Raw genomic sequence first — 24,707 nt, 5'->3', positions numbered from 1 at the left:
AGATGATGATAGGCATCCAGAGAATTCCCTTGAAGCACTACCTTCAGAAAGGTTTCTCCGTGTGTGAAGAATATCCTTCTAACATTTAAATACTGTATTCCAACACCATTCCAAGAGAATTTAAGCAGTAAACCTTGCTCATTCAGGGGAAGATTCAATTTTCCTTTGCTAGAAAAGCTAGAGTTTTTTTAGAGCAGTCAGAAGTCCATGACAGGGGATTCCACAGCTACAGAGATAGGGGTGCATGCATGAAAGGACAACTAGCCAGTCCTCCTGAGTTTCTGTAAGCAGTATTAGGTAACTTCAGGACAGAAAAGATGAAATTACTTGGGCACTGAAATTTGAAGTATGAGTAGAAAGGAAGTAGTTTTAGGGGGGTTTTGCAGGGTTCTATTTTGGTTAAAAAAAAGACAAAAACTTTATAGAGACTACTCAAACCAAAGCACAAGGCCACAAGATGGGTGCCCAAGTATCTAAGTTCTTCGCCCCAAAATCAGTAGTGACAAATGTAGAACTTCCACACAAGAGAAGAGGGCCTTCTCAGCACCTTTGGCAGACTTCCCTCCAAATTTCCTTGTGAAGTCTTTCCCTAGCTTCTTAATTTGGTCTAAAAGAAACAGTGATTAACTGCAAAAGCTCTATAACAGAATGTGAATCTTGGGTCATCCATTTACTTACACAAATAGTTAGTAGGCAGACATCTTGCTTCAAGGGATGCCACAAGTTAAATTCCACACATTTAACACAGGATATGCCTTTGCAATAAAAGGCCTGATTATAATTTGTGTGAAACTCCTCTTAACATTCAAGAGGTGCCTAAAATGTGAGTTAGTCTTGAAAAAGTTCTATTGTCCCTTGCCAAAGGGGAGTAACCTGACAATGGACAAGTAAAATCACTAAGGGCAGGGAAGCTCCAGATGCTAAAGCTGAAAACTAAAATTGAGTAAATAGCCAACAATGCATCATATGGGTAAAGAAAACGCACGGAGAGTAGAAGCATGAAAGCAAAGACAAAGTAATCCCTACTAAAAGTAAATATTCCTGAGGTAAGTCACCAAATCAGGAACAGGGATGGAATAAAAGACTATTCCTAAACACATAGTTAAATATGTATTTTTCATTGATTTATCTCCAACCTTGGAACATGTTTAAATTTTAGTACTGATAATTCTCTGGCTTCATCACTATAGTTTATAGACACAAGAATTTCTCAAAGACCTGACTTAAAAGATCGCTGCTCTGATTCCAAAGTGAAAAGAATAAAATCTTCCACTCAGGCAAAAAAGACAACATCCACTACTACTCAGACATCATACCTTGTTGGTGCAGTTATCCTAAGTTGAAAGCATTAAAGAGAGAGGAAGATACAAGATGAACTTCCTAACAGAGCTTTATATATAATTTGCATGTTATTTTGGATAGTCTTTTCTTTTTTTGAGAAGCCCAATGAATGAGAATAGTTTTCACTAAAAATATGTAAAAAGCACTTAAGTGTATCGAACCTGTTCAAGCTGTTCAGAACTCACTTTTAAACAGCAATAATACACTTTTTATTTAAATAGTAGTACAAAAGTAAAAGACAAAGTACTTTTCTAAATCTACAACATTATGTCTGGATCAACATATGCTCATTCAACTCTATACATTATTAAGTTCTGCCATTGCAAAAAAAAGCCAGTGATAATCAAATTATTACACTGGTACTTCTAAAATTTTTAACAACAAAGCTGCAGTTAGTTTTCTAAAATTATTTTTTCACATAAAAATAAAATTACTGCTCTGCAGAACTAAAAGCTTGCTATGTGAACATGTCTTCTACACAAATGCAGGCTTCTTTTGCAACACTTCTTCACAGCTAAATAAGCCAATGCTTCAATCTTTCAACAAATAAAGTTCCTACCAGCCTGCATGACATTCACAGAATACTATCAACACTATTCATCCATCAAAATACGCACCACTAATTTGGCTGAGAACGCTAGGCCAAGAACAGTGAATGATTCTGCTGTACTCCAAGGATTTTACTGTCTCTGTTTTACTAGCTATAGCAAGGTTGCCGCAGGAAGTAAAAGCTGTACTTACCACTTCAGCCAGTGCTGAAATAACTTTGCCCAGAGTTGTGAGAGACTTGTTTATATTTGCTCCTTCCTGTGAAAGCAGAATCCAGCATTATATAGTAATTGAAATTGTTCAACATGAACCTCTGCAGCATGAGTCAAATGTCACATCCACAATCAGAGAGAAAAAAAACTTGTCTTCAGTTTTGCAACTTTTTTTTCCATACTTACAATAGAAATCCTTCTCTTCCTTCTTATTTGTCAAGCAAATACTCTACATGGTGCTTGTGTACCCAACTTCTCTCTCTTCCCCCCTGCATCAATATCCCAATACCTTTAATCGGGTTCCTTTGGCACCAGTTGAATCAGCTCGCTCACTCCCAGCTAGATCCACAAGGCTAATCTTGCTGACCTGAAGAGAGAAAGCACATTAACAAGGAGAATTAGTTCCTGGTGAACTAGAATAAAAACAAAACTTCAAAACAGTTCTGTGGCAGAAGAAATCTACTGTCTAAAAAAAAAAAAAAAAAAAAAAACAAAAAAAAAAAACCACAAAAAAAAAAAACAATCACTGTAGTGTGCTTAAAACTACAGTCAAAGTTTTCACAAGCAATTAGCTTGATGTTAACTTATGGATAAGAAGTGTCTAGGATTATGTTCTGTTTTAAGTATCACTATACTCTAAATTACCTGAAAAGAGAGAATGCGGTCTCACATGAACAGAGCAGAACAGAAGTCCAAAGAAATTAAATGTTATTGCTACAGACAACAGGAGAATTTCAATGGAAGAGAAAATGTTTCTTCCTGACTCTAGTAACACCAACAATAAAGCACTGGCCTAACTAAAACTGCAGACTGCGTGGCAGTTAATGATGAATTGACAGGGTCATATCATGGGGGGTGGGGGGCATGGCAGCATCTCCAATACATAAATGTTTTTCAGATCTGTCCACAGCAGTCAGTTCAGAAATGTGAACATCACCTGTATTTCAGCTATTTTTGCACGCAGAGCCTCTATTTCAGAGTAATAAAAGCCAGAAAACTGTTCCATGCTAATCAGTGTACCTCCTTTTAACACGCAAATTCCAGAGTGCCTGTCTTCACTCGTCCCAATTCCTGTGCCCAAAGAATAGAGCTAACGAGGCAAATATTTTGCACTGACAAGCAAAACCACAGAAAGTTCTGGGAACAAGAATGGGGAATATTAACATCTTTTATTTCATATATCCCTCCCCATAGAACCTAGTCCTTAAGAATATATTTTTCCCTATCAACATATTCTCCTTGTATACATATTCCCCATTTAGCTGTTTTTAGAATCACAAATAAAATCCCATAAGAAACAAAAGGGCACACAGCAAGTTCACCCTTAGACAACACACCAGAAAAAACAATTCATTCTCATTTTCTCATCACACTGCCAATAAGACACTGCAGGGAATATTTGTGAAAAACAGACAGAAAGCCACTTATCTGTAACATACCTTTTCTGTGGAAAGATCAGTTTCTGTGTCATGTTTCTTCTGAGTAAAGACAATTGTAAACACAGCATGAGAGCGGCTGCTGGTTTCATTCATGTTGGTAGCTGCCACAGTCCTAAAATATGAATAGATACAGACATGTTCAGAAAACAGTAGCCTCCATGATGCAAGTACAGCTACCTGCAGGGCCGAATGCAGCCACAGAGGAAAGAGACCAAGAGGCTGTACAGTTGATGTAACAGCCCTGCAGCTAAGACCAAGCCACACCAACTACCATTAACAAACCCTTTGATTTTTCACTCCTGAGTTACTCTCATCTTCATCACGGTTTAAACAGAGCTTCCTCAGTCTGTGTACTCAATCTACCTTACACTCAAACACCCAAGAAAACGAGTGGCATTCAAGTCACTCTTTCCCACACATTGCTAAATGGAGCCTACAGCTAACATGAAAACAAACACTATGGAACTGGAACCTAAAGCTGGAATGCCAACTTTAGCCCTGATCACTTGAACGAATGAAAGAGGAGACTCTGTTCACATGTTTATTCACACCAATACAGTAACACAGGACACAACGAAGGCAGAACTAAAAGTCAGTACAATTATTTACATACTTCATCTCAAGACATTATACTCTTTAAATATCTTTATGGTGCTTTACAGCACTATTTCACCACACAAATCAATTTCAGCCTTTTAATAGCATTGATCAGTGCTTATTTCATCAATGCTACCCATGTGACATGAGGTTTTTTTTGAAAAGTGCCAATGCATCACATTAGATATTTTAAATTTGCCATTTATCCCCACAACAGAGATAAAAATATATAATATGCTACCATCACTAACCTGGCTTTGTTCCCAGCATCCATGAGGTCTGCAATGTCTGTATAAGACGTGACTGCTAACTTGGACAGATCTTCCACATATGGTCCAAGCAGAGGATGTTCTCGCACCCGCAAATTCCCTTTGTTCTTCGGGTTCAGCAAGTCTCTGACTCTCTCACAGTAAATCTCCATATAACTCACCTGAAAACAGGAATTTGTAGAGATAATTTAGTGTTTCTTAAGGCTGCTTCTGCAAGCAGCTCTGCAGCATTTCAGAGTGCCACTGGTGGAAACTTCCCCCCTCTCCACTACAGGAAAGCTGTAGGCAAAGGTCTCAGTTTATGTGACAGCTCGAGACAATAGCAGAAGGTAAGAGTCATCACTGGTCTCATGCATCTGATCTCCAACATAAGCTGCAGGACTTGCATCCATGTATAGATCACTCAACCATTCCAAAAAACTTTGGTGTTTAATTGAAAATTATACACTTGAGTTGACAATCATTTTAACAGCTTTAATATATCACAGCAGCAAAACTATCTTTATAACAAGGCAAACACCACAGATGGTAAAAGGAGTCTGCTTACAAGGAATCTCTCTTATGAGCCTCCAAAACAAACTTCAGAAGGGAGAAAAATTAATTTCTTTGTATGCAGAAGCAACTTTTGATTTTAAGTTGTACCCATGACCTGCTGTATTCCTGAGTCATCAGTACAATTACGCAAACTACAGTAATCTTAAATCTGCACCCTTTGAAATAAATTACAAAGCTAAGATTATTTTTAAATTCATTCTTCAATTTCTATGTTTCTCATGGCACTAGGCTTATCCCAGTCCAACAGGTACTTAGCAGCTGCAGCAACCAAGGTATTAAACATTAAGAGAGACAGTAAGTGATTCACTTTCATTCTGTGGAAGGATCACACATGTAAGCAACAGTTTTAGGAGACTGAAGATCTCTTTCAGTATAGACAATTTAGAAAAATGAATCCTATATCCAAAACAGATCACAACACACTATTTATACATTTCTATCACTATTTCTGTCTAGCTGCCTCCTTCCTCTGCTTATTTGTCAGGTGTTCATTCTTTTTGATTTGCATTATAAGAGAGACTATTTCTCTCTCACATGTACAAATCTATGCTTGGAGACTTAATCAGAACCATAAACAAGTACCAAATACAAAAAACCTCATTAAAATGTGGGAACCTTCTCTTTCACAAAACTTACACAATACTCCCATGGCATTCAAGCATTAAGTCATCACAGGTTAATAAAATACAATTAAACGAAGCATTCAAAGGGACAGATTCAAAGCCACAGAACTAGTCATTTTCCAGTTCTTTAATTTAGAAGCAGTAATGATTTGAGTTCACAGTTATTAATAATAATCACATTTGACTTCTACTGGCTTTTTGGTCTTCCTTTCATTCTAAGCCTGCAACATATTTACCTGTCAGGTCATTAAAACTGACTGGGGTGGGGCAGGGGGAACAGTAAAAGAAATAAAACACTGTTTCTGCAAAGTGGCTGATTTTATTCTTATTTTGGAGCAGGGCAGGGAGACAAGACAGAAATAGAAATGGTGTAGTATGATAGCATATGAAAACCATTTTCTAAACACAAACCAACCTAAGTAAGGATAATAATGAAGAAAAATAAAATACTGATAAGTTTCTTACATATGCACGGCTTAAACAGTTTTTTCTGTAAACCAATCTTACTAACAGACGTCAGGTACGACTGTATGACTAAGATAATCTAGACAAGAGCTGTGGAAAAATAGGCTACAAATTATGACTATACTAATTGACAAGAAGCATGTAGTCTTCCATCTGCCAGTCAAATTAAAAAAAAAAAAAAAAAAAAAAATCTTTAAATGCACGTTGAGGTTTGTCAGCTCACCATCTGTTCCACAACTGTTACAGAGGTAAAGGTATACTAACTTTCCGGTGGGGGGAAAAAAGTCCCAGAAAGGTTTTACTTACATTTGCCTCAGACATGAAACAAAGAAAAGACAAAAAGCTTTAAAAAAAAAAAAAAAAATCAAAAGTCAAAAATCAAAAATCAGCATCTTAATACAACATCAGTAACATAGCATCTAAACTCAGTTTGATGTCCAGCACACAGATATTCTTTGATAGCTCACCATACTCACCTCTACAGAATATGACATTTCTTCATTGCTGTTATCATTGATTTTCTCAAACAGTTCTTCACATAGCTGGAAAGAGATAAAACCCAAGTCAAAGTTGTCTTTACTGAGTATTAGCAAGTAACTACTATGACATGTCATTAAGCTGGCTTTAGAGAAAGGGAAGGAAAAGAACCCATTAACTCAGCCCCATATAGCCTCACTGGGAACACAATCTCAATGCTACATCACTATCATTCAGCCGCATGTTATATAGTACCTCAACAATTGTTCTAGGTTTAACCAATACTATTATTCTGTACTATAAAATTAGAAAAAGCCTGTAACAACTGAAATTGCAAGTAATAACTTTTGAAAGGAATTATTAGAATCCTTAATCCCCTCCTAGTCTCATAAAAACAACAGTCTGCTTATTTGGTGTGCTGAAGTTCCAGGATTCGGATTTAAATCAATAGGCAGAAATGATTTCTAAATTTGTTAACAGTATCTTCACATGAAGGATACTTTAACTCTCAGCAGTCTACTGCTTCAAGACTGCTTGTCTACAAGTAACTGAAACGAGAGACCTAAAATTAAGATAAAGGAAGAAGAAATGAGCAGTGGGCAAGCCATGGATATGTATTTGGAGATTAAAAAGCATAGGTACAGAGAAGGATAAGAGCAGAAAGAGGTTTCTGGAAGAGATATCTACAAGCCCCTGTATGAAAAATAAACAGATTATGAAGAACACAGGCAATTTTGAAATTATACACTCTGCAGTATTCAGTCAACAGATGGTTAAAGAACCAAAGTTTCACACCAGGGACTGGCAGACAAGGAATTTTGACAACACCGAAGAATTTAATGTCAACACCACGACGACTGTGCTTTACCTTCTGTGTATGTGACAAGAAAGACAACAGATTCAACAAAGTCTCCCACAGACCATTCATTTTGTACCTTTATGAGAAGGCCTCCCAGTGAAATTAGAGGGAAATGATTTTGTTTTAAAACTGTAGTAGACAACAGGAGCATTATTAAATCTGCAGGAGCATTATTAGGGTGGGAGTTTTTTTAGGACAACACTTAATTTGTGTGTATATGAGGTTTCAGAAACACAAATACGAATATCAAGATTATAACAAAAAAAATTTAGCATGAAGCTGTTGTCACAGATTTTCAGCTTATTTCAGCTGTTACGCTGTTACTTTACATTACAGTACTAAAACCAAAACGCTTAGATATAACATCTGTGCTTCATCACATTAGCTCTTTCAAGATTATTTTAAGCTAATCACCAGAACACTTGCAACCTATTTCAGTACATACGCCCACGCTATTAACAGAGAACAATGCTCTATGTTGTCCACTTCACACCTGTGGCACAGGGCCAATGTCTCCCACAAACCTGTAGCAGAATGAGGACTCCAGCTGTTCAGATATTTATTTATTAGAACTGAAACCCAATCTCAGATTTCTATTTTGGGAACACAGGAAGGCACTACCTTCCAACAAACTCAGTCCACTGTCAGCGCCTACAAGCTGAGGAAGGCCTGCACTTAAAAAAAGTGCCACACAACCAACAGCTATAGAATGTTAAATTCATGATGATGGCATAAATTGGCATAAATTGTTGCCAGTCACATTTCCTGTGGGGGGTATCTCAACTTCTTCATGGCAAACGTCAAAGACATATTTCAAGGGGAGAAATAATACTGGGCTGTGCTCAGTTGCCCTAAATAATTTTTCCCCATGTTTTGGTACACTTCAGAAGCAAGCTGTGGTCGTCTGATAACTGTTCTTGTAATATAAAATGAGCGTATCAGCAGACATGTGTCTGAACATGCTATAAAAACCAAAACCCCTTTCTGGGTTCTGTTCTACCTGGGGAATTATGCCTGCTTGGCTCTCCTCCTGCTTGCCCATCATTGTGTACGATTTCCCAGCTCCAGTTTGTCCATAGGCAAAAATGCATACATTGTAGCCCTCAAAGGCATGCAGCAACATCTCCTTCCCAATATCATTGTACACACGGCTCTGAGATGCAAAGCAGGGATCTTCAGGCTGAAAAGACATGAAAAGAGCATAAATACAGTCTTATTCTATCCTTCAAGTAACATTTCAAAAAGCAACTGGGTTTTTGCCTACTTCTGTCTTATGGGTCAATCCCTTTGGAAGAGGCAAATGTAGCACATTTTCACACACAGCTTTTTCCCAAGGCAGATTGACAATGACAACCCTTGCAGGACCACTGCATCGCTGCTAAGGAAAGAGTGTGCACAAAGAAACCAGCCAATTTTGTTTTGTGAACACTGTTAACTACTGGAAAAGTTTCGTGCAAGATCACCGACAAACGAGATTCAGGGTGTTTTGGAGGAGGGAAGCGAGGGGAGAAAAATCAAAAGTAGAGTTCAGAGAGACAACACAAATGAATAAAGGGCTGGCAGCTACAAAAATCCCACAATGGCTGGTCTTGACAAGGGCTCTGAAGGGTAGTGGGGGAGGAAAAATAAGCAAAAGTTGCTTAGGTTTATTTTGTTGGGTTTTATTTTAAGACTAAAAGGGTGTAAATAAATCATTAAAATGACCAACTTTCTCTTGCAGCTGTCTGATTCCACTGTCTAACCCAATCCAGATTTCTATTTACAACCTCATCGGTGACTACAAAATCCCTAAGTACGTCAACACATATTTCAAATTAGCAAGTAGCTGAACCAGTCAAGGACAATGTATCAGAACATTTTTCTATTGCTAAACTCCAGGTTCGCAATAAAACTTGAATATAACATTAAAAAAAGGCTACTTTAAAGTAATTTAGCTCAGTGATAAAACAAAAAAGCCTCTGCTGGAGGTGCATCCAGTGATGAAAATTTGTACACAGACAAAGCAAGTAATTACCTTCAAACACTCGACTGAAATATTTGTTAAGATTTTGAAAATAGGCACCACTGCACACGCAATGAATAACACTCACTAGCTAAAGATGTCAAAAAGAATACACTTGCCAGTACTCAAGGCAGATACAGAACCTGTATAAAACAAAACTTCATGAATTGTAGAAATTAATTCTCCATTTTTTAAGTAGTGCATTCCAGGCACTCAGGCACTGCACTGATCAGACTCCCAACATCCCGTCACGAGAGGCAATCCAAGATGCAGCTCCACGCACGGTACAGGATACAAAAACACTGACAGAAAGCTGGGTTCAGTGTACATGGTATTTTTTCTGATGTCCTCTCTTGATCATTTAGGAAAGTCTTTGGTAAATAGACTTGAAAAAATTATCACACTAATGATTATCTATGCAAATGTTTTATGTTGCACAAACCAGAAGAGACTGCACAGATAACATACCACTGAAACTTGATTTTGTACGAGTAAGTTACTACGTTATTCTTAAGTTAGCATTCTCTCTTCCTGAAATGTTGGATTTTAACGTTACTTGCTCCTGAAATCAGGATAAATGTAGCTGTGCTAACATTCTAACATTGGGGTCGAGGTTTTATCAGACCACTTCTCCTTGATGCTGCTTATCTGCCCATTTTCACGAATTGTGTTCACAATGTTCCTCTGACTGATCCTGTAATCTATACATGCATGGCTGCTCTGCAAGATTCAGTAAGAGAGCTGCACAAATCCAAATTTTCCATCGTGACAACAATTTTGTTGGCCACAGATTTGCTCGGAAATATTGAGTTCTATTTGCCCTAACCAAGTTACTAAAATTAATCTTAGAGAAATACATTATCTCTTCTTTCTGTATGTTTTGAGAAACTAAGGCAAGGGAGGGGTAGATGGCAGAACAACACAGTTCTGCTGCAGAAAAATTACAGGAAGTCAGCAAGACCTTTGCATCAATTCACAGGCGGGTGGGGCAGAGAAGCTAGAGAAGCATTTATTGCTTTTGCAGCTATCGGAAACATGGATCACTACTCTATCTTTTCCCGATATGCCAAGGGAACCCAGACCACATTTCTCCTTGAACTGTAAGAACGTGAGCAACTTTAACTTCTTTAAGAGCAAAACCATATTAACTGAGGTTCACATATATCCTGAAAATATTTAGAACAAAACATTGTTGAAGAATATTTTCAAGTAATCTTTCAAATAGCCACAACTTTTTGTCAAACTCCAGGAGCTTCGCTTTCTGCTCTCCCCCAGACTGGAAAAGACAACATACAATGACAAGCTTTTAACCTGAATGAGGGTGAGAGGCACAGCGCAAAACATCTGACAGGGATGGCACGATCAGGAGAAGAGAATGCAGTTAAATCAAGCCAGTCAACAAGAACAAAAAAAAATACGGTATTCTTGCAAAAGAGCTTACCGATGTGTGGGACCAATAAGAGTAGTCAAAGCTGAAGGACTTTGGTGCTTCCTTAGGATTCTTTGGGTTGATAATACCTACAGGAAATAAAATTCAAACTCTTAGCTAACTTGACATTTAGAAGCATAATTAATGAGCTTGCTGACACTCAGCTTAACCTGTGAATTTGAGTATTCACAGAGTTGCCACACTGCACAGAAGTAGTAAGATTGAAGTAATAGACTCAGAGCTTCCTAACATTACATTTTTGTAGGCCTTATTTGAAATAAATCAAGGGAAAAAATTCTTAGAAGGAATGCTGCTGCTAAACAAAAATCTACTGTTGGACAGAAAGCCGGAAGTAGGCCACTCTGGTCCCTTGACTTTTAGAATGGGACAGGCCTTTAGGAGTTGAGCAAGAAGGAAGATCCAAAGCACTGAGAGTTCAGAATCACTGGTGATTTCATAGCAGCACAACTCAAGCCTACCTTGAAATACACATTACGCAGTACAAGAGCTCATTGCAGAAGGATTTTCTTTAAGAAGTCCAGTATGTCCAGGGCATTGAAGACGACATGAAAAAAGTTGGATCTACACACATTTCAGGGCTTATCTGCATAGTTTATTTCAATGTTCTTTTACATGCACGAAGCCTAGAGACACATTCTTAATGGGACTGACATTAATTGAACCAACCAAATTACTGATAATTGTTCTTACTGTATATAGCCACTCACAGTGACCCCCAACCAAATTGTGCACCACTTCTCCTTGGAACTTCCATAAAATTTACAACGGCTTTATGATGAAGTTCACACACACACAAAAAAAAGCCAGAATGAAAAAACGCTTGTGTGTAGTTCTTATGTTATAGCCTTTATAAGTCTCACTCAAAAAGCTGACCTGCAATTGCCTTTTCGGCTCTTACAATCCTTGACTTAATTTTCTTCCCGAGACATTAATATATAAGAAGCTAAGATTCTTCCTGTAAATTCTCTGAACACTTTACAAAAACCAGAATAAACATACTTTGCAAAAAACCACCATTTTCTATTTATATTAGTACATTTGTAAGTTTTATGCTCTTTTCCTTTTCTCAGATCCTCTAATTCTTTCAATATTTGACCCACACATGCGCATTCCCCACAATTCATGAAAGCTCTTCCAGATACTTTTCTTGTTGTTGGGTTTGGATTTTTTTTTTTTTTTTTCTTTCCCAGGAACAAAACAGCTTCCTATAACCTTTGCCTGTGGGGGAGCAATACACAATGGATTCAGCTGTCATTTTAATGGCATACAGAATGTCTGTAGTTTCTGTATTCCAAGAAGGGTAATTTATAAGCACAGCTCTTGCTGCATAAGTTAATCTCTACTGCTTTCTTCTTTTCAGTACTACAGTGCTGGAAATACTTAAAACCATTCCTTCCAGCAGCTGTTTTCACCACCATCTGTTTAAGTAAGGATTCTGAAAAGGCATACTTTTGAGGGTATCAAAATTACATAAACCACCTTAGACTCACACATACCCATCTGCACCTAAAGCAGCAATCTGCCTTTGGGAGTGATCCACTAATTATGACACATACAAACAAAATCTACAAAGAAAGCAGCAATACAAAGGTGGTGGCAGTCTTCCTGGGGATGATTTATATCCTGATACCACTCACCCTAAACAAAGGATGCTTATTTCTGACACAGTCATGCCAGTTAAGCTACATTTTGGGAGACAGGGACTTCTCACTTTCCTTCTGTGATAAATAAGAATTATAAACACCCACACCTCTTACCATTTCAAACATTAACTTTACATCATGTTGCACTGAATCCCCATTAAAAATAAAATCACTCCTCTACCAGATGCTGCACCCCTGAGCAGGGCTGTGGTCCAAAATTACAGTGTGGAGAAAAGACCACTGTCTGGCTCGCAAACAGCAACAGTTGCTACGCTGTTTCTTGTGGCCAACTCCATTTCACTTGGATGCAACCTTGTGCTGACATTCCTGCCTTATAAAAGCTGACAAACATGCAAAGCCAATGAATAATATGCCTTGTACCAGTACCGTATCAAATGGCAAAAATGCTTCTGGCTTTGGATAGCAACACGGACATCAACACATAACAAACTGGTAACCTAAGCAGTCATATATGGCTTTAGTTTCCCTTCACTAGTTTTGACTAAACAGCAGTACATCTACAGCATACACTATTAAAGTGAGCAAATAACAAATCCCAGAACACAACTCCCCTGCCCCAAACTTAAATCAGTTCTCTCCTTTCAGTGTAATCTAGACTGCTACAATTCAATTTCTCATTTCTCATTCAGCTATTTAGCATCAACGCTCTGAAAGGTAAGGAAGAAGTAATGCCTTGCACCTGGAAGTTCCTACCCGAGAAAGCAATACAAATAACCCCCAGCCTCCACATCAGTTCAATGTAACAACCTTTGTGAGTGGACAACATTGTTTTCTTCAATTACTTTGGACTATAAGTTCAAGGGAAAGTAATCTAACCATTAAAAGCAGAAAAAAGCAGTAATAAACAGAACCCTTTCCTATGTACCAGCACCTACTCCTATGTACTATATAACACAATCCTAAGCAGATACATGAAAAAAATGTATTGCCAGCACGTCTCCCGACAATATATACTCTGTTGCTTAATCTCAGCAGCAAATAACTCTTGATACAACTCTTGTGAGAGGAGTGATGGCTAGGAAGAGGTAACAGCACCTACTTTTACTGGTACATTGCATTTGCAACATTGTCCTGAAAACAGGAAACTCCTAGCCTTGCAAACTGTGAAGGGAACCAAGACAAGCAGAAGCCTAGCTACATCTCTGCTGACCAAGAAACAAGTTTTTAACCACAATCTAAAAACACGCATCAGTTACCCAAATGTCACATCAGTGCAGTTTTACTTTAAGGTGCAAATGCAGTAACAAAAGAGAGCTTTCATCACGGCATGATCAATTTGCCTCCTCTTAGAATCAACAGTGAAATAGCAAGTATTCATCAGTTTTTTCTTTTCGATTTTTATATTGTTGTTTGTAAGTACAAAGGACATTTCTCTTGGCCAAGGTAAAGCTGCCCTTGGTCTCTCCAAGGAAACAAGGGTTAAATTGCCTTCTAAGATTCTACTGTGACAGAAACAGAAAACAGAACAAGCAGCACAATTTTCAGTATTGTTCAAAACCAGGTTTGATGTGAAAATACACACTTCCTATTAATTAAAAAAAAAAAACACCCAAACTAAAAATCTCTAGGAAAAGGCCACTACTTCCAGAAAGAAAGCAAAGAAGCCAGACATTTAATCAGAAGAATAGCTAGTTTTTCCACTCAGCTTGCTGTGCATAAAGGCATTCTGACCACCCATGAAAGACAAGATCTCTAGCTAGGCAACAGTCTTAGTGTCTGGAAAGGGCACTACAAGCTTGCCATTGCAGCTTCATCCTGCTTGCTTCAAGCTTAAATTTGATCCATCACATTTGTGAAGAGTGAAGTCCAGGCTCCATGATTTATGCAAGTGGTTCTACTCTGCCTCATTTTTTTTTTTTCAAAGCCATTTTTTATTACTGTTATTTTTAGATAGGCTTTCCTCCGCTCCTTCACACCAGGTCTAGCTCACTATTTTGAAAACTACCTTCTAGGATGCATGTTTCTGCAAAGTGTATCTTGAGAAGCATATCAGGAAAAGGAGATTAACGTTCAAGAAGGCAGCTCTGTCAGAGGTTGGGAATGCAGCTGCCTGGCCAAAACCTTCCACTGCAAGAGAAACGGGTCAGAGAAAACCTCCTGGCTTCCAAGAACTCTGCATGCTGTCCCCCTCACTACTGTGATCCAGTCATAGCCTTTTCACTCAGCTTCTAGCCCAAGCCTGAAGTCTATTTATGCCTGTTCCTGTTTCTTACACAGAGTCTACGTCCTCCATTTTCAGAATCACTGATTTAACAGAATTCCCAGTCTGTCTACAAATGAATCCAGAGCTGACTGATTGAGAAAATACAAGATTACAACCTCGACAGATTTCAATCGGACTGAAACCCTCTTCATTTGGAACACTGAGCATCAAGTGAGTAGCTACTAGCACCAGTCACGTCTGATGTTGTCTGAGTTGGAACCAAGCGACCAGATACGCGATAATGTGAGATAAATCACCTGAAAGAAGATGGTGAGGCAGCTAAGAAACCAGGAATTTAACCTAAAGTAACTGACCTAACTTGCAGGTGTCTATAGCACCAAGCATCTTTTTTGGAGAGACAAGCAAATACATGAAATCTAGCTACTTTTAAAGGAAGCTAATGGATATTTCTGAAGAAATTAAAAGACTTCTTATAGTACAGGTAAGCTTCATCCTAAAAGTTCATATGCAAAACTGCAAAATACAAGCATGATCATGCAGAAATTAGACTGAGTGGGCAACACTGATTTTATGTACCATATCATTCAGCAACCTCTGTTTTCAGCTGAGCACGGAAACAAATAGAATTAAAAAAGTAAGAGGACTGTTTCCAGTGTGTCCAATACCCACAAGAACACTAAAAGCTTTTCAGTTATTTGGTTTGTTTTTTAAACCATGCAAGGCCAAGATGAATTTTATTAGTGAATCATGAAATAGGTCATCATCTATCTCCTCTCACCACAGCAGACTCACAGCATGATACACAAGCTAATGGTTTAATTACAGAGCCTCAGGAAATGAGAACGGCAGTAAGGCAGACAATCACAGCAGGAACACATTAATGGCCTTTTTATCTTACAGAATAAATTTGTTTATCTGCTATTTCAAAGGTCCAATGCGGCAATTAACTTCTGTTTGCAAACTGACACTAACGCTTTGTGCTGCAGATATAATTAGTTACCATCAGCATGGCACCGTAGCAACAGAAACTCGAAGGGGTATTTTACAAAACCAGTATCTCCTATACCATTGCTACTGAAAAAGGTTACACACATAACTCCAAACTGTCGAAAGGGTGAAACAAGTTGAAGATACTCATTTCCTACTGCAGTGTCTAAAAACTCTTCTGGGATCAAAGCAGCAACCAGAGTTTGCATTAATGTGCACCATTTCCCTTAGGAATGGAAGGCTAAGAAAAAGGCATAGGAATACTAATCTTTCAAAAATATACTCTAAAAATTGTTGATTTGGTTGACAGAGATAAATGCCCACATTATTACTTTTGTTATTTGAGTTATGAATTTCCATAATTTTGAATAACACACTTCACCTTAAGACATAATATTTACATCAGTTTTCTACCTTGCTAAGTAAAGTAGAAGTAACTACATGTCATAAATTGATATAAAATTCAAATAAAAGTACACTGTGAATATCTATGCAGTCTTACCATTTAATTTGAAGTAGTTTATTTAATACACACTGCCACCCCAATCTAGAGACATCTCTTGCAATTTAAAAGCTTATTTCTCCTTACAGTTATATAGCAAGCCATACAGAGCTGCTACAATGCCATCTGAGGTGCCTCTAAGCAGGAGTAATCCACATATTCTCTGAAGCTCAAATCATTTAAACAATTCCTTTTAGCTACTTAGCTGTTTAACATTAGTGGGTTTTTATGATACCTGTAACTACAAACATGAGAGTTTTATATATCACTGACCAAAAGGTAAGGAAATCAACAGTTTTAAAACAAAATTCTTCACACCAATTAATCTAAAATTTTGTATCATTACCTAACATCCACATATTTTAAGTAATTAGTCCTTGCACAGAAGTATATAGTAGGAGCAGTAGAGTCCAACAAAAGATGAGAAAGTGGGAGCACAATCAATGAAGGAATTCTAATTTTATATGTGCTGTATCAACAGTAACAAGCCAATGCTCACAAAACATTTGGATTTTAACATGCCCTTACTTTAACCGGCAACTTCATTTTTTGGCATAATGTACTTCCACAGTCCATCCTACTTGTTCCTTAATTAACATTTTTCAAAATGTCCACTATCTGCTTTATCAGCTACAGCAAAAATAACATACACTTTCATCCTTTCAAATCTATGAGATCAACTTCACTGCTAGTTTTTAATTTTAGCAAAGACTCTTAGCAAACTTTGAAAGACCACTTCACTATTGCAACAGTACCTACATACTTGGTAATATGTATTATTTTTCTTTCCTACTGTCATTTTAGACATCTAATTATTTTTTTCCTTACAATCCAATACTGATTTGTTGAAGCTGAAATTCAAAAAGCATGTCTTAAATATGCACTTTATTTAACAATTATAACTAGACTGTAGATCACAATACAGAGCTGATGCAAAGCTACGGTATTCTGGGATACTTTCAACTGGAACCAGCACTGCCTTTCTCCTCCTCCCTTCCTAAACATAGACACAAATACACTCCCACTTCAAGACTTTACTTCTGGACTTACACTTCCATTCTCCATTAAAACTAACCAAATAAACAGCCAGTGGGAAACCTACAGAGAAGAAACCAGGAACAAAACAAAATAAAAGGCAAGCAAGCTTAGCCAAGATCAGCCCCCTCATTCCATTCCCATCTACTCAGCCACATAAATATTTTTGCAGGCACGAATGACCAAAACTACTTCTTGACCACTTAAATCTCACATCAGATTATAATGAAGCCAAATTTGTAGTCCAAGACTAATCTGTTTTCATTCCACTCAGCACTGCTCCTCAGCACGTCACAAATTTTGCAGGTTAGAAATTATCTGCAGTTCAGTATCTGGGGATACAAACAATTCTCTCTAATAAGCTCCTGGAACAGAGAACCAGAGCAAAGCACACAAGATGTCAGAACTGAAATAATTCTCTTCTCCCTTGTTACATTTAAAGTCAGGTCACTAGATTTAACAGCTCCACCTTTGTTAGCAGAGTCATATTACTGGGCATTCTGCCATCAGACATGCCACATATTAGTCACTGTAGGGTGCTCCAGTGAAGAACCGGCTAACTGCAGTTTGCCCTTCAGATAAACACCAGCAGACAGAATTAACTTGGGCTAAATCCTGGGATTAGCTGATGCACAGTCTGTGCCAGAGGAGGGGGCGGGGCGGGGGGGGGGGGGAACACACAGACTGATATATTAATATCAAAAAAAAAAACATCCCACACCAAACAAACTATCAATTGCCAGTCAGAAATAAAACCCAATAATGGTGAAAGTCAGGTATGGAACAGTAGAAACTGAAGTTTCATGATTTGTGCAATACAGCCTGCTTTCTGACATTTACTTCTTCCATTCCCATATTGCTACCACATCTGCCAATGCTGAAGGCACAAAGCCTCCTTAGTTTCTACATACGAAATAAAATTTGCTTTCATCTCACTAAAGAGGCTTCACACCAGCCTCAATACAAGTCCTAGCACCAGCAGTAACCTACACAGAGCACACATTCCTACCAAATGCCAGCACATATTAACAGATAACAGCTAGCAAAAAAGTGACTGTCCTGTCTTCACTTTTGTTCTCATTCATCATGAGTATCAAGCAACAGGCAGAAAATCTCAAAAATCATGTTAGTCTAGACAGAACTTTGGAAGGGGTAACATTCAGGGAAGCCAGTACCAAATAATTCATTTCTGTGCCTTCTTCAAACTCTATTTGAATCAATATAAGCAACAGTTTCATTTCATGAGGTCTGAAAGCAACAGTTTCATTTCATGAGGTCTGAAAAATCAATTTAGCGAATATAAAAGATCTGGGGCTTTCAGAATTGACTCCACAAGACCAAATTAACATTAAATATACAGTCTCTTAAAATGCGTGGGTCTGGAAAATATATCTGCGCCATCTGTAGACTGGAATGACAACAATGAGAACGTGTTCGTTAGCGAGAGCAGGGTGGAGCAGGCATTCTTTGTTTGTTGGAACATGAATAACACTCCAAAGACACATTTAATACAGGCTTCTTTCCTACGTATACGTTGCAATCAGAAATATGGCTATACTGTTTTTATAAGACAGACTTTCAGGGTTGTTATTATAAGAGATAAATGAAGGGAAATGGACACTTCCAGCTTGTAAAGCAGCGCTTGCTTTTCAAAGCATTGTTTGCATTTTTCAAATCATTAAAAGGGAAGGAAACCAAGTAGAAGCTAAGAACGGCTCATTTGGAATTCAACCGGATTCTCTCCCCACTGTGGAATTTCAGCCCTGTACTGGGAGAAAGGTTGGATGGGGGAGGGAGTTAGGCTCAACAGCAGCAGAGCAATGCAAATACTTGCTCACAGAAGCTGCTAGAAAACTGCTCTCATCCTCAGCTGCTCTTACAGATCCAAGTGCTATAAATACCATCTCTGCAGCTGGTGTTCTGGGAAAACAGCATGCCAGCAGGCATTGCACCAACCAGGAGCTAGTCAAACCATATTGTTGTACCAACCTGAAAAGCTGAACCAAAACTTCCATTGTCAACTGACTACCCAAAAACGTCCTATTGCAGAAGATGCGTACCAGGTCTGTGTATGCAGTTCACTAAGCACTTGGAGTTGAGCTGAATTGTTTCCTCACGTTTTCCGCTTCAAGGCAAATAAAACATTATCTCCCTCCTTTTACTCGACTACATCTCCAAGAGCCAATGGCTTTCTCCAAAGGCCATTCTGACCTTCAGACACGTGCCAGCACTACATTAAGACAATATCATGTGGCACCGGAATCCTGGGGAGTCAGTTCTGCCAGCCTCCGTATCATATCTTAAAGGATTCATGTAGCGAAAACATCCAATTCTTCAAGTAGTTCCCATTGTCAACTTGCATTTTCTTTACTTCTACCTGCGCACTGAAAGGTGGCACATTATTTAAGCATTTGATAAACAGAATCATCTCTCAAGCCCTCGAGCCCTAGTTCTGTGTCAGTGGGCACTAATTCTGAAGGGGCAGCATTTCACACGGTTTACTCACCACTGGCAAAATCTTACCTGGATTCACTAGTAACATTATCTCTCTCTACTATAGTTCTGTACTAACTCCCCAACAGTTTTTTAAATGTAGTACAACTGCATTTAACATTAGCTGGAACATCCTCATCATCCCACAGTCTTGCTCCAGGCCCAATATTTGTACCTCTAATATTTAAAAATCATTAAATGTTCATCTTCTCTCACATCTCAGAAGTCATCTTCCAAAACAGATTTATTTTTTTTAAAGTGTGCAGAATTAACACTTCTCAAGTTGTTTTTATGCAGTCATAAGAATAGCTGTAGAAGGAAACCCAAGCACCTCAAAAAAACCCAGTATTTTTTCTATTCTCAAAGAAAAAAAAAATTCCAGACTTTAACAAAATGTATGAACTGTCAATATTGTAGGGCAGAGACAGTGATTAAGACAGACTTCTGGATAATCAATGGAAATCCCTAACCCTGCAAGACACAAAGAGCTCTAACATTCGTATGTAGTTTTTGCTTGTTGTCTGCATTCAGCAATACCTCTGTTACCATTTTATGACTCCTATGCCTAAAATGACCCAGTACTATTAGAAAAAACAAAGAATCAAAAACCACTCCCCACCCACCGCCACTCTTGGAATTTAAAGAGAATAGCAATTGCCTCCATTTTCTCTTCGACACAAGCTTGCATTCACACCTTCTCTTGCCTGTTACAGCACTTGCAACAAATGTAAGTAATTAGTAGCAGGACAGCCATTACTAGAACCTGGGTTATCTACTATTGTGACTTCTTCTGACTTGTCCTTCAAACCAGTTTCCAGCTCAACCTCAACTGCAAGACAATTCACGCATCCTCCACATGACAAAAAAAAATCCATCTTCCCGTAAAATAGCCTGTTTTGATAACACATCTGCCATGGATGCTATGTAGTACTAACATACTGGACAAGCATTCATTAGTTTTACCAATAGTTATTAGGATTTACAGACCAGAAAACTAGGGTGGGATTAAGTGACTTTCCTCCACTTCTGTTTATTTTCCCCAAGATGACCCCCTTAAGCAAGATGCAAGCATAAAAAAACTGGAAACATTTAAGAAAGAAAAAAGAAAAACAAGCTGTACGTGCAAAAAACACTACACAAGACATGCTTTAAGAAGCAATGATTTTTGGCAGGCATAAGTCATCAGAAATGGGGTATGCTTATTTTTGAGAAATCTAAAATCATTGATTTTTAGAAGACGGGTTGAGAGTCAAGACTGAAATCTATCCATGAAAATTAATCCTCCCACCTATTCTCTACTTTCATGAAAAGTCTCTCCAAGAGAAGAAAGAGAAGTAAAGTTATCAGGTAAGACAACTACAATGAACTCTTACTTGCCTTTTCTACATATGTAGCGTATGCAGCATAAATTCCCATTACTTTACTATCTATGTGTACTCAGTGTTAGCTTAAATAAAAGCCAGTTTCTTATATGGACTTTTCTCATCAGTAACGTAGACCAAAGATTGTTACCATGATATGAGTTCCTTACTGAAAATACCCAAATCATGCTTACACAATACTACTGCAGAGGAAAAATAAAGTAAAATCAAACTCATTATTGTCCTGAAGGCAGACACACACAGGGTTTCTTTTCCATTCAGAAAACAGTTAAAAATTACATCAGAAAGAAAAAGATCCGCAAATTATACTTCCCCCCTTTAGGATTAAGCTTCTTTGAAAGCTTCTTACTACTTTTTAGATCTATATAACAATGAAAAAGGCAAAATTTAACAATATCCTCTGCCAATGTATACCATTAAAGTACTGGTTGAATTACTGATGAGGTTACCTTTCAAGAGCTTTGGCTTCTACACTACTTTTCAAATATCAGCAATTTTAGTCTTTTATTTCAAAGATCACTCACTTAAGCAGCCACGTCAAATCAAAAGCCTTTTAAGTCAAGTCCTGCTTTCCCACCCATTTTTATTTTACTCCAGAACAATTGCATAAAGCGGGACGCATCTTAGAAGAAAATAAATAAAATAACAGAAAAGGAACGCAGATATTTTCCTATTAATTTTTTAGTTTAAAAGTTCAGGTTTAGATCAGAGGTGTAGACATGTTACAGAGATAAAAAAAACACACACAAACAACCACTAGAAGAAAAATTTTTTTTTTTCCTCAACCTCTACAAATCAACCCCAAAATGCCTTACCAAAGTTTTTCTGATACCAAGGATGCCTGCTTGAGAACTTAACTGTCATTTGTCTACAGCAGCAGCTGGGACTATTGTCACTAGCAGATGGGACCGCTCCACTGTGCCTATTTTCATTAAACACCCAATACCTTAAGCAGTCCACAAAAGAACCTTCCAACATTACTGAGCCACAGAGACTATTACTGAGTTAAAATCCAAATACATAATTTTCAGCCCTAAACTGAGGATTCGGTTGCACTCATACATTTCAAGATAACCTAAACTGTGCAGGCACATTACTATGTGAATATGATTTATGGCAAATCAGAATATACAACAATCTAAGATGAACTATAGTTTGAGACCCTGTCTTACTCTGCCACTGGCACTCACAAGACACTAAAAGCTATTCTCATTCATCCAGTGCACAATTAATGTAATATCATTTGTAGATGACATTTCAAGTTGGATACTCCCTTATTTCCTTAGTTTTCTACACGTTTATTTAGCTTTTTAAAAGAATAAGCTAGCTGGACTCTTCACTAGCAATGCATATCTAAATGCTGTCTTGTAGTAGCTACTAGCTTGAACCTCTGCTTCACTTTCATTTGTTTCTATTTATGCATTATTTATTTACAGATGGGATTATGAAATCAGTTCCACAAAAAAAAAAAAAACAAAAAAAAACCACAACCCAGAAAAACTACAACACTAGGGAAGTCTTCAGGCACAGAATAGCTTAGCTTTTCATTTCAATAATCCAAGGCAGCAGCTGCCAACATTATTTACATTTGTCAAAACCTGATAAAAAGAGTACAAGAACTACTGACACACAAAATACTCTTAGCTCCATAGCTCATCTTTCATCCCACATATTATACAGCAGAATCTTTTTCCAGCTCATCATAAAAACAGTAATTTCTGGAGTAGACAGGCAATAAGTAATTAATACATGGTGGTTAAGATACACTGGTGTAAAGCATGCCAAACAAAAAGAGTGAAAAAGCAGGAGTGAAAGACAAAACATATTCAATCAAGAAATGCTCACAACATGAGTTATTTTTGAATTATTCATTTCAAAAAGTTGCTTGTGTTTGACCTAGAGCACGATAAACCACCTATCCAGTAATTTAAAAGAAATATTAAAGCAGATAAATTTTCATATTTATTTAAAGACTGACAAAATTAAACAAAGTTATCTCAGAGGAAAAGAGAAAAGCATATCAGGGTTACTTCCAAAGTTTCAGTCTGTTTCAATATTAAGTGGTATTTTAATCAATAAACCACCACCACAAAAAGCAACTTAAAAGTCCACTGATGCCAAGTTTCACTTGAAAATATTCTGTAATAAGCAGAATACGAAACAAACAATATATTAGGCAATGCCAAGCTAACCAATAGTAAGACCTGCTAACAGAAGGATTGCCCTAGGGAATTAATTATCAATATGAAAAGTCCTCAGAGCCTACTAACTTTTCCTTTCTCTCACCAAGAACCCTGGCACAGCTGACTACACTATGGGCAAGGCTACACACACAGCTATACCATGCCGAGTCCTGACTAGGTCTGTGCACAGGACACTCACGGGCATACATTCATATCTAGTAGTGACCCCTGTACACCAGGCAATATAGATATACTCTCAAGAACAGAACTCCAAAAGACACAAAGCATTTAGGTCAACTGAATGCACTTGCATAGCAGGTGCTTTTAAAAATAAATTTTATTTTTCTTAAGATTGCATCTAAGTGATAACAATAAAACCCAACAATGGTCTTTTAATTTAATCCCACTCAATTACTGTTTTAGCAAGGGTTTTTTAGTAATTTGATGGTGACATTACATCTTCTTTGGAAAGCATTTTGCATTCCCAAATTAACTTCAGTAGTAGGATTTTGCAGTTTCTAACTTCTCCTGTCTTTAAGAATTCCTCTATTATCTTCCACACTCCTACCCCCACTTCTCCCATTTCCACTGAAGAACTGTTGGCAATATCGTTCAAACGGATATGATCTGAGCAGCACAGGCCTTCTGCCAAAATATCAGCCCCTTAATGCAGTCAGCACATGTGACTTCAGCTGGATTGCAGAATTTCATTTTTGCAACATATATTTTAAAAACATAAAGACTGACCATTCTTTAAGTGCAAGATACTGTATTACTGCAGATAAATACCTTTGCAAGCATAAAGGGAGAAAAAAATCAGTCTTGCCATTTTAGACAAAGAAAAAAAGACAAACAATGTGTTTCAAGTACTGATTTCAAAATTCCCCTATTTTGCATCCTTCCAAGAGAAAAACAGAAGTCCCAATTACTCACAGTAAGTGCTCTTAACATTGTGAATTAAAGGCCTTTGTAAGAAGTCTCTGAGATTAAGACATATATAGAACTGTATTCAGATGCACTGTAATTTTTTAAACACTGAAAAATTATAAAGATGGAGATCTACTATGGATCTTGATTAAAGGCCTTGATCTTCTATGAGGAAATAACACAAAAGCCAGACATGATAACAAGTTAATTCTGTAAGAGACCTTAAGTCCCCAACAAAATTACACTTGTCTTGCTTCAAACAAAGTTAAACTATGTAACAAAATTGAGAATAAGCTTCCTAACCCAGTAGGATGCTCTGTTTTGCTGGCAGTCCCAAAAGCTGTAAACAGACAAATTTGCACTAAAACTGACAAACAAAAGCAGCATGTCAGGCAACAACCCTGGTGGTATTCTGACTTCAAGTATTTATTCATTATGGATGCCAAAAAAACCTCCTTTTTTCATACATTCATAAAAAAAAGAATTTCTAATCATAAATCACATCTGTGATACCATTTTGTGTCTCTATACT

At 37.6% G+C, this 24,707-nt stretch overlaps 1 protein-coding gene across 11 annotated transcripts in view; it reads right to left on the bottom strand.

The window, feature by feature from the left end:
• KIF1B (kinesin family member 1B) overlaps positions 1-24,707 on the bottom strand; it is a 97,035-nt gene that overhangs the window by 63,494 nt on the left and 8,834 nt on the right. For 6 of the 11 annotated variants that reach the window (XM_075437420.1, XM_075437421.1, XM_075437427.1 and 3 more), the window contains exons 3-10: positions 10,830-10,906; positions 8,387-8,566; positions 6,527-6,592; positions 4,390-4,568; positions 3,542-3,653; positions 2,392-2,469; positions 2,083-2,148; positions 1,317-1,334 (exon numbers count right to left, since the gene is read on the bottom strand). In XM_075437420.1, the coding sequence (XP_075293535.1) occupies positions 1,317-1,334; positions 2,083-2,148; positions 2,392-2,469; positions 3,542-3,653; positions 4,390-4,568; positions 6,527-6,592; positions 8,387-8,566; positions 10,830-10,906 (776 nt within the window). The remainder of the gene's footprint in view (positions 1-1,316; positions 1,335-2,082; positions 2,149-2,391; positions 2,470-3,541; positions 3,654-4,389; positions 4,569-6,526; positions 6,593-8,386; positions 8,567-10,829; positions 10,907-24,707) is intronic. The other 5 variants (XM_075437422.1, XM_075437424.1, XM_075437426.1 and 2 more) reach the window with 1 other exon arrangement.

The sequence above is a fragment of the Opisthocomus hoazin genome, chromosome 16 (assembly GCF_030867145.1).
Source record: "Opisthocomus hoazin isolate bOpiHoa1 chromosome 16, bOpiHoa1.hap1, whole genome shotgun sequence".
Taxonomy (NCBI): Eukaryota; Metazoa; Chordata; class Aves; order Opisthocomiformes; family Opisthocomidae; genus Opisthocomus; species Opisthocomus hoazin.
Note: the sequence above shows the minus strand (reverse complement) of the source record. Positions and strands in the feature narration are given on the sequence as shown.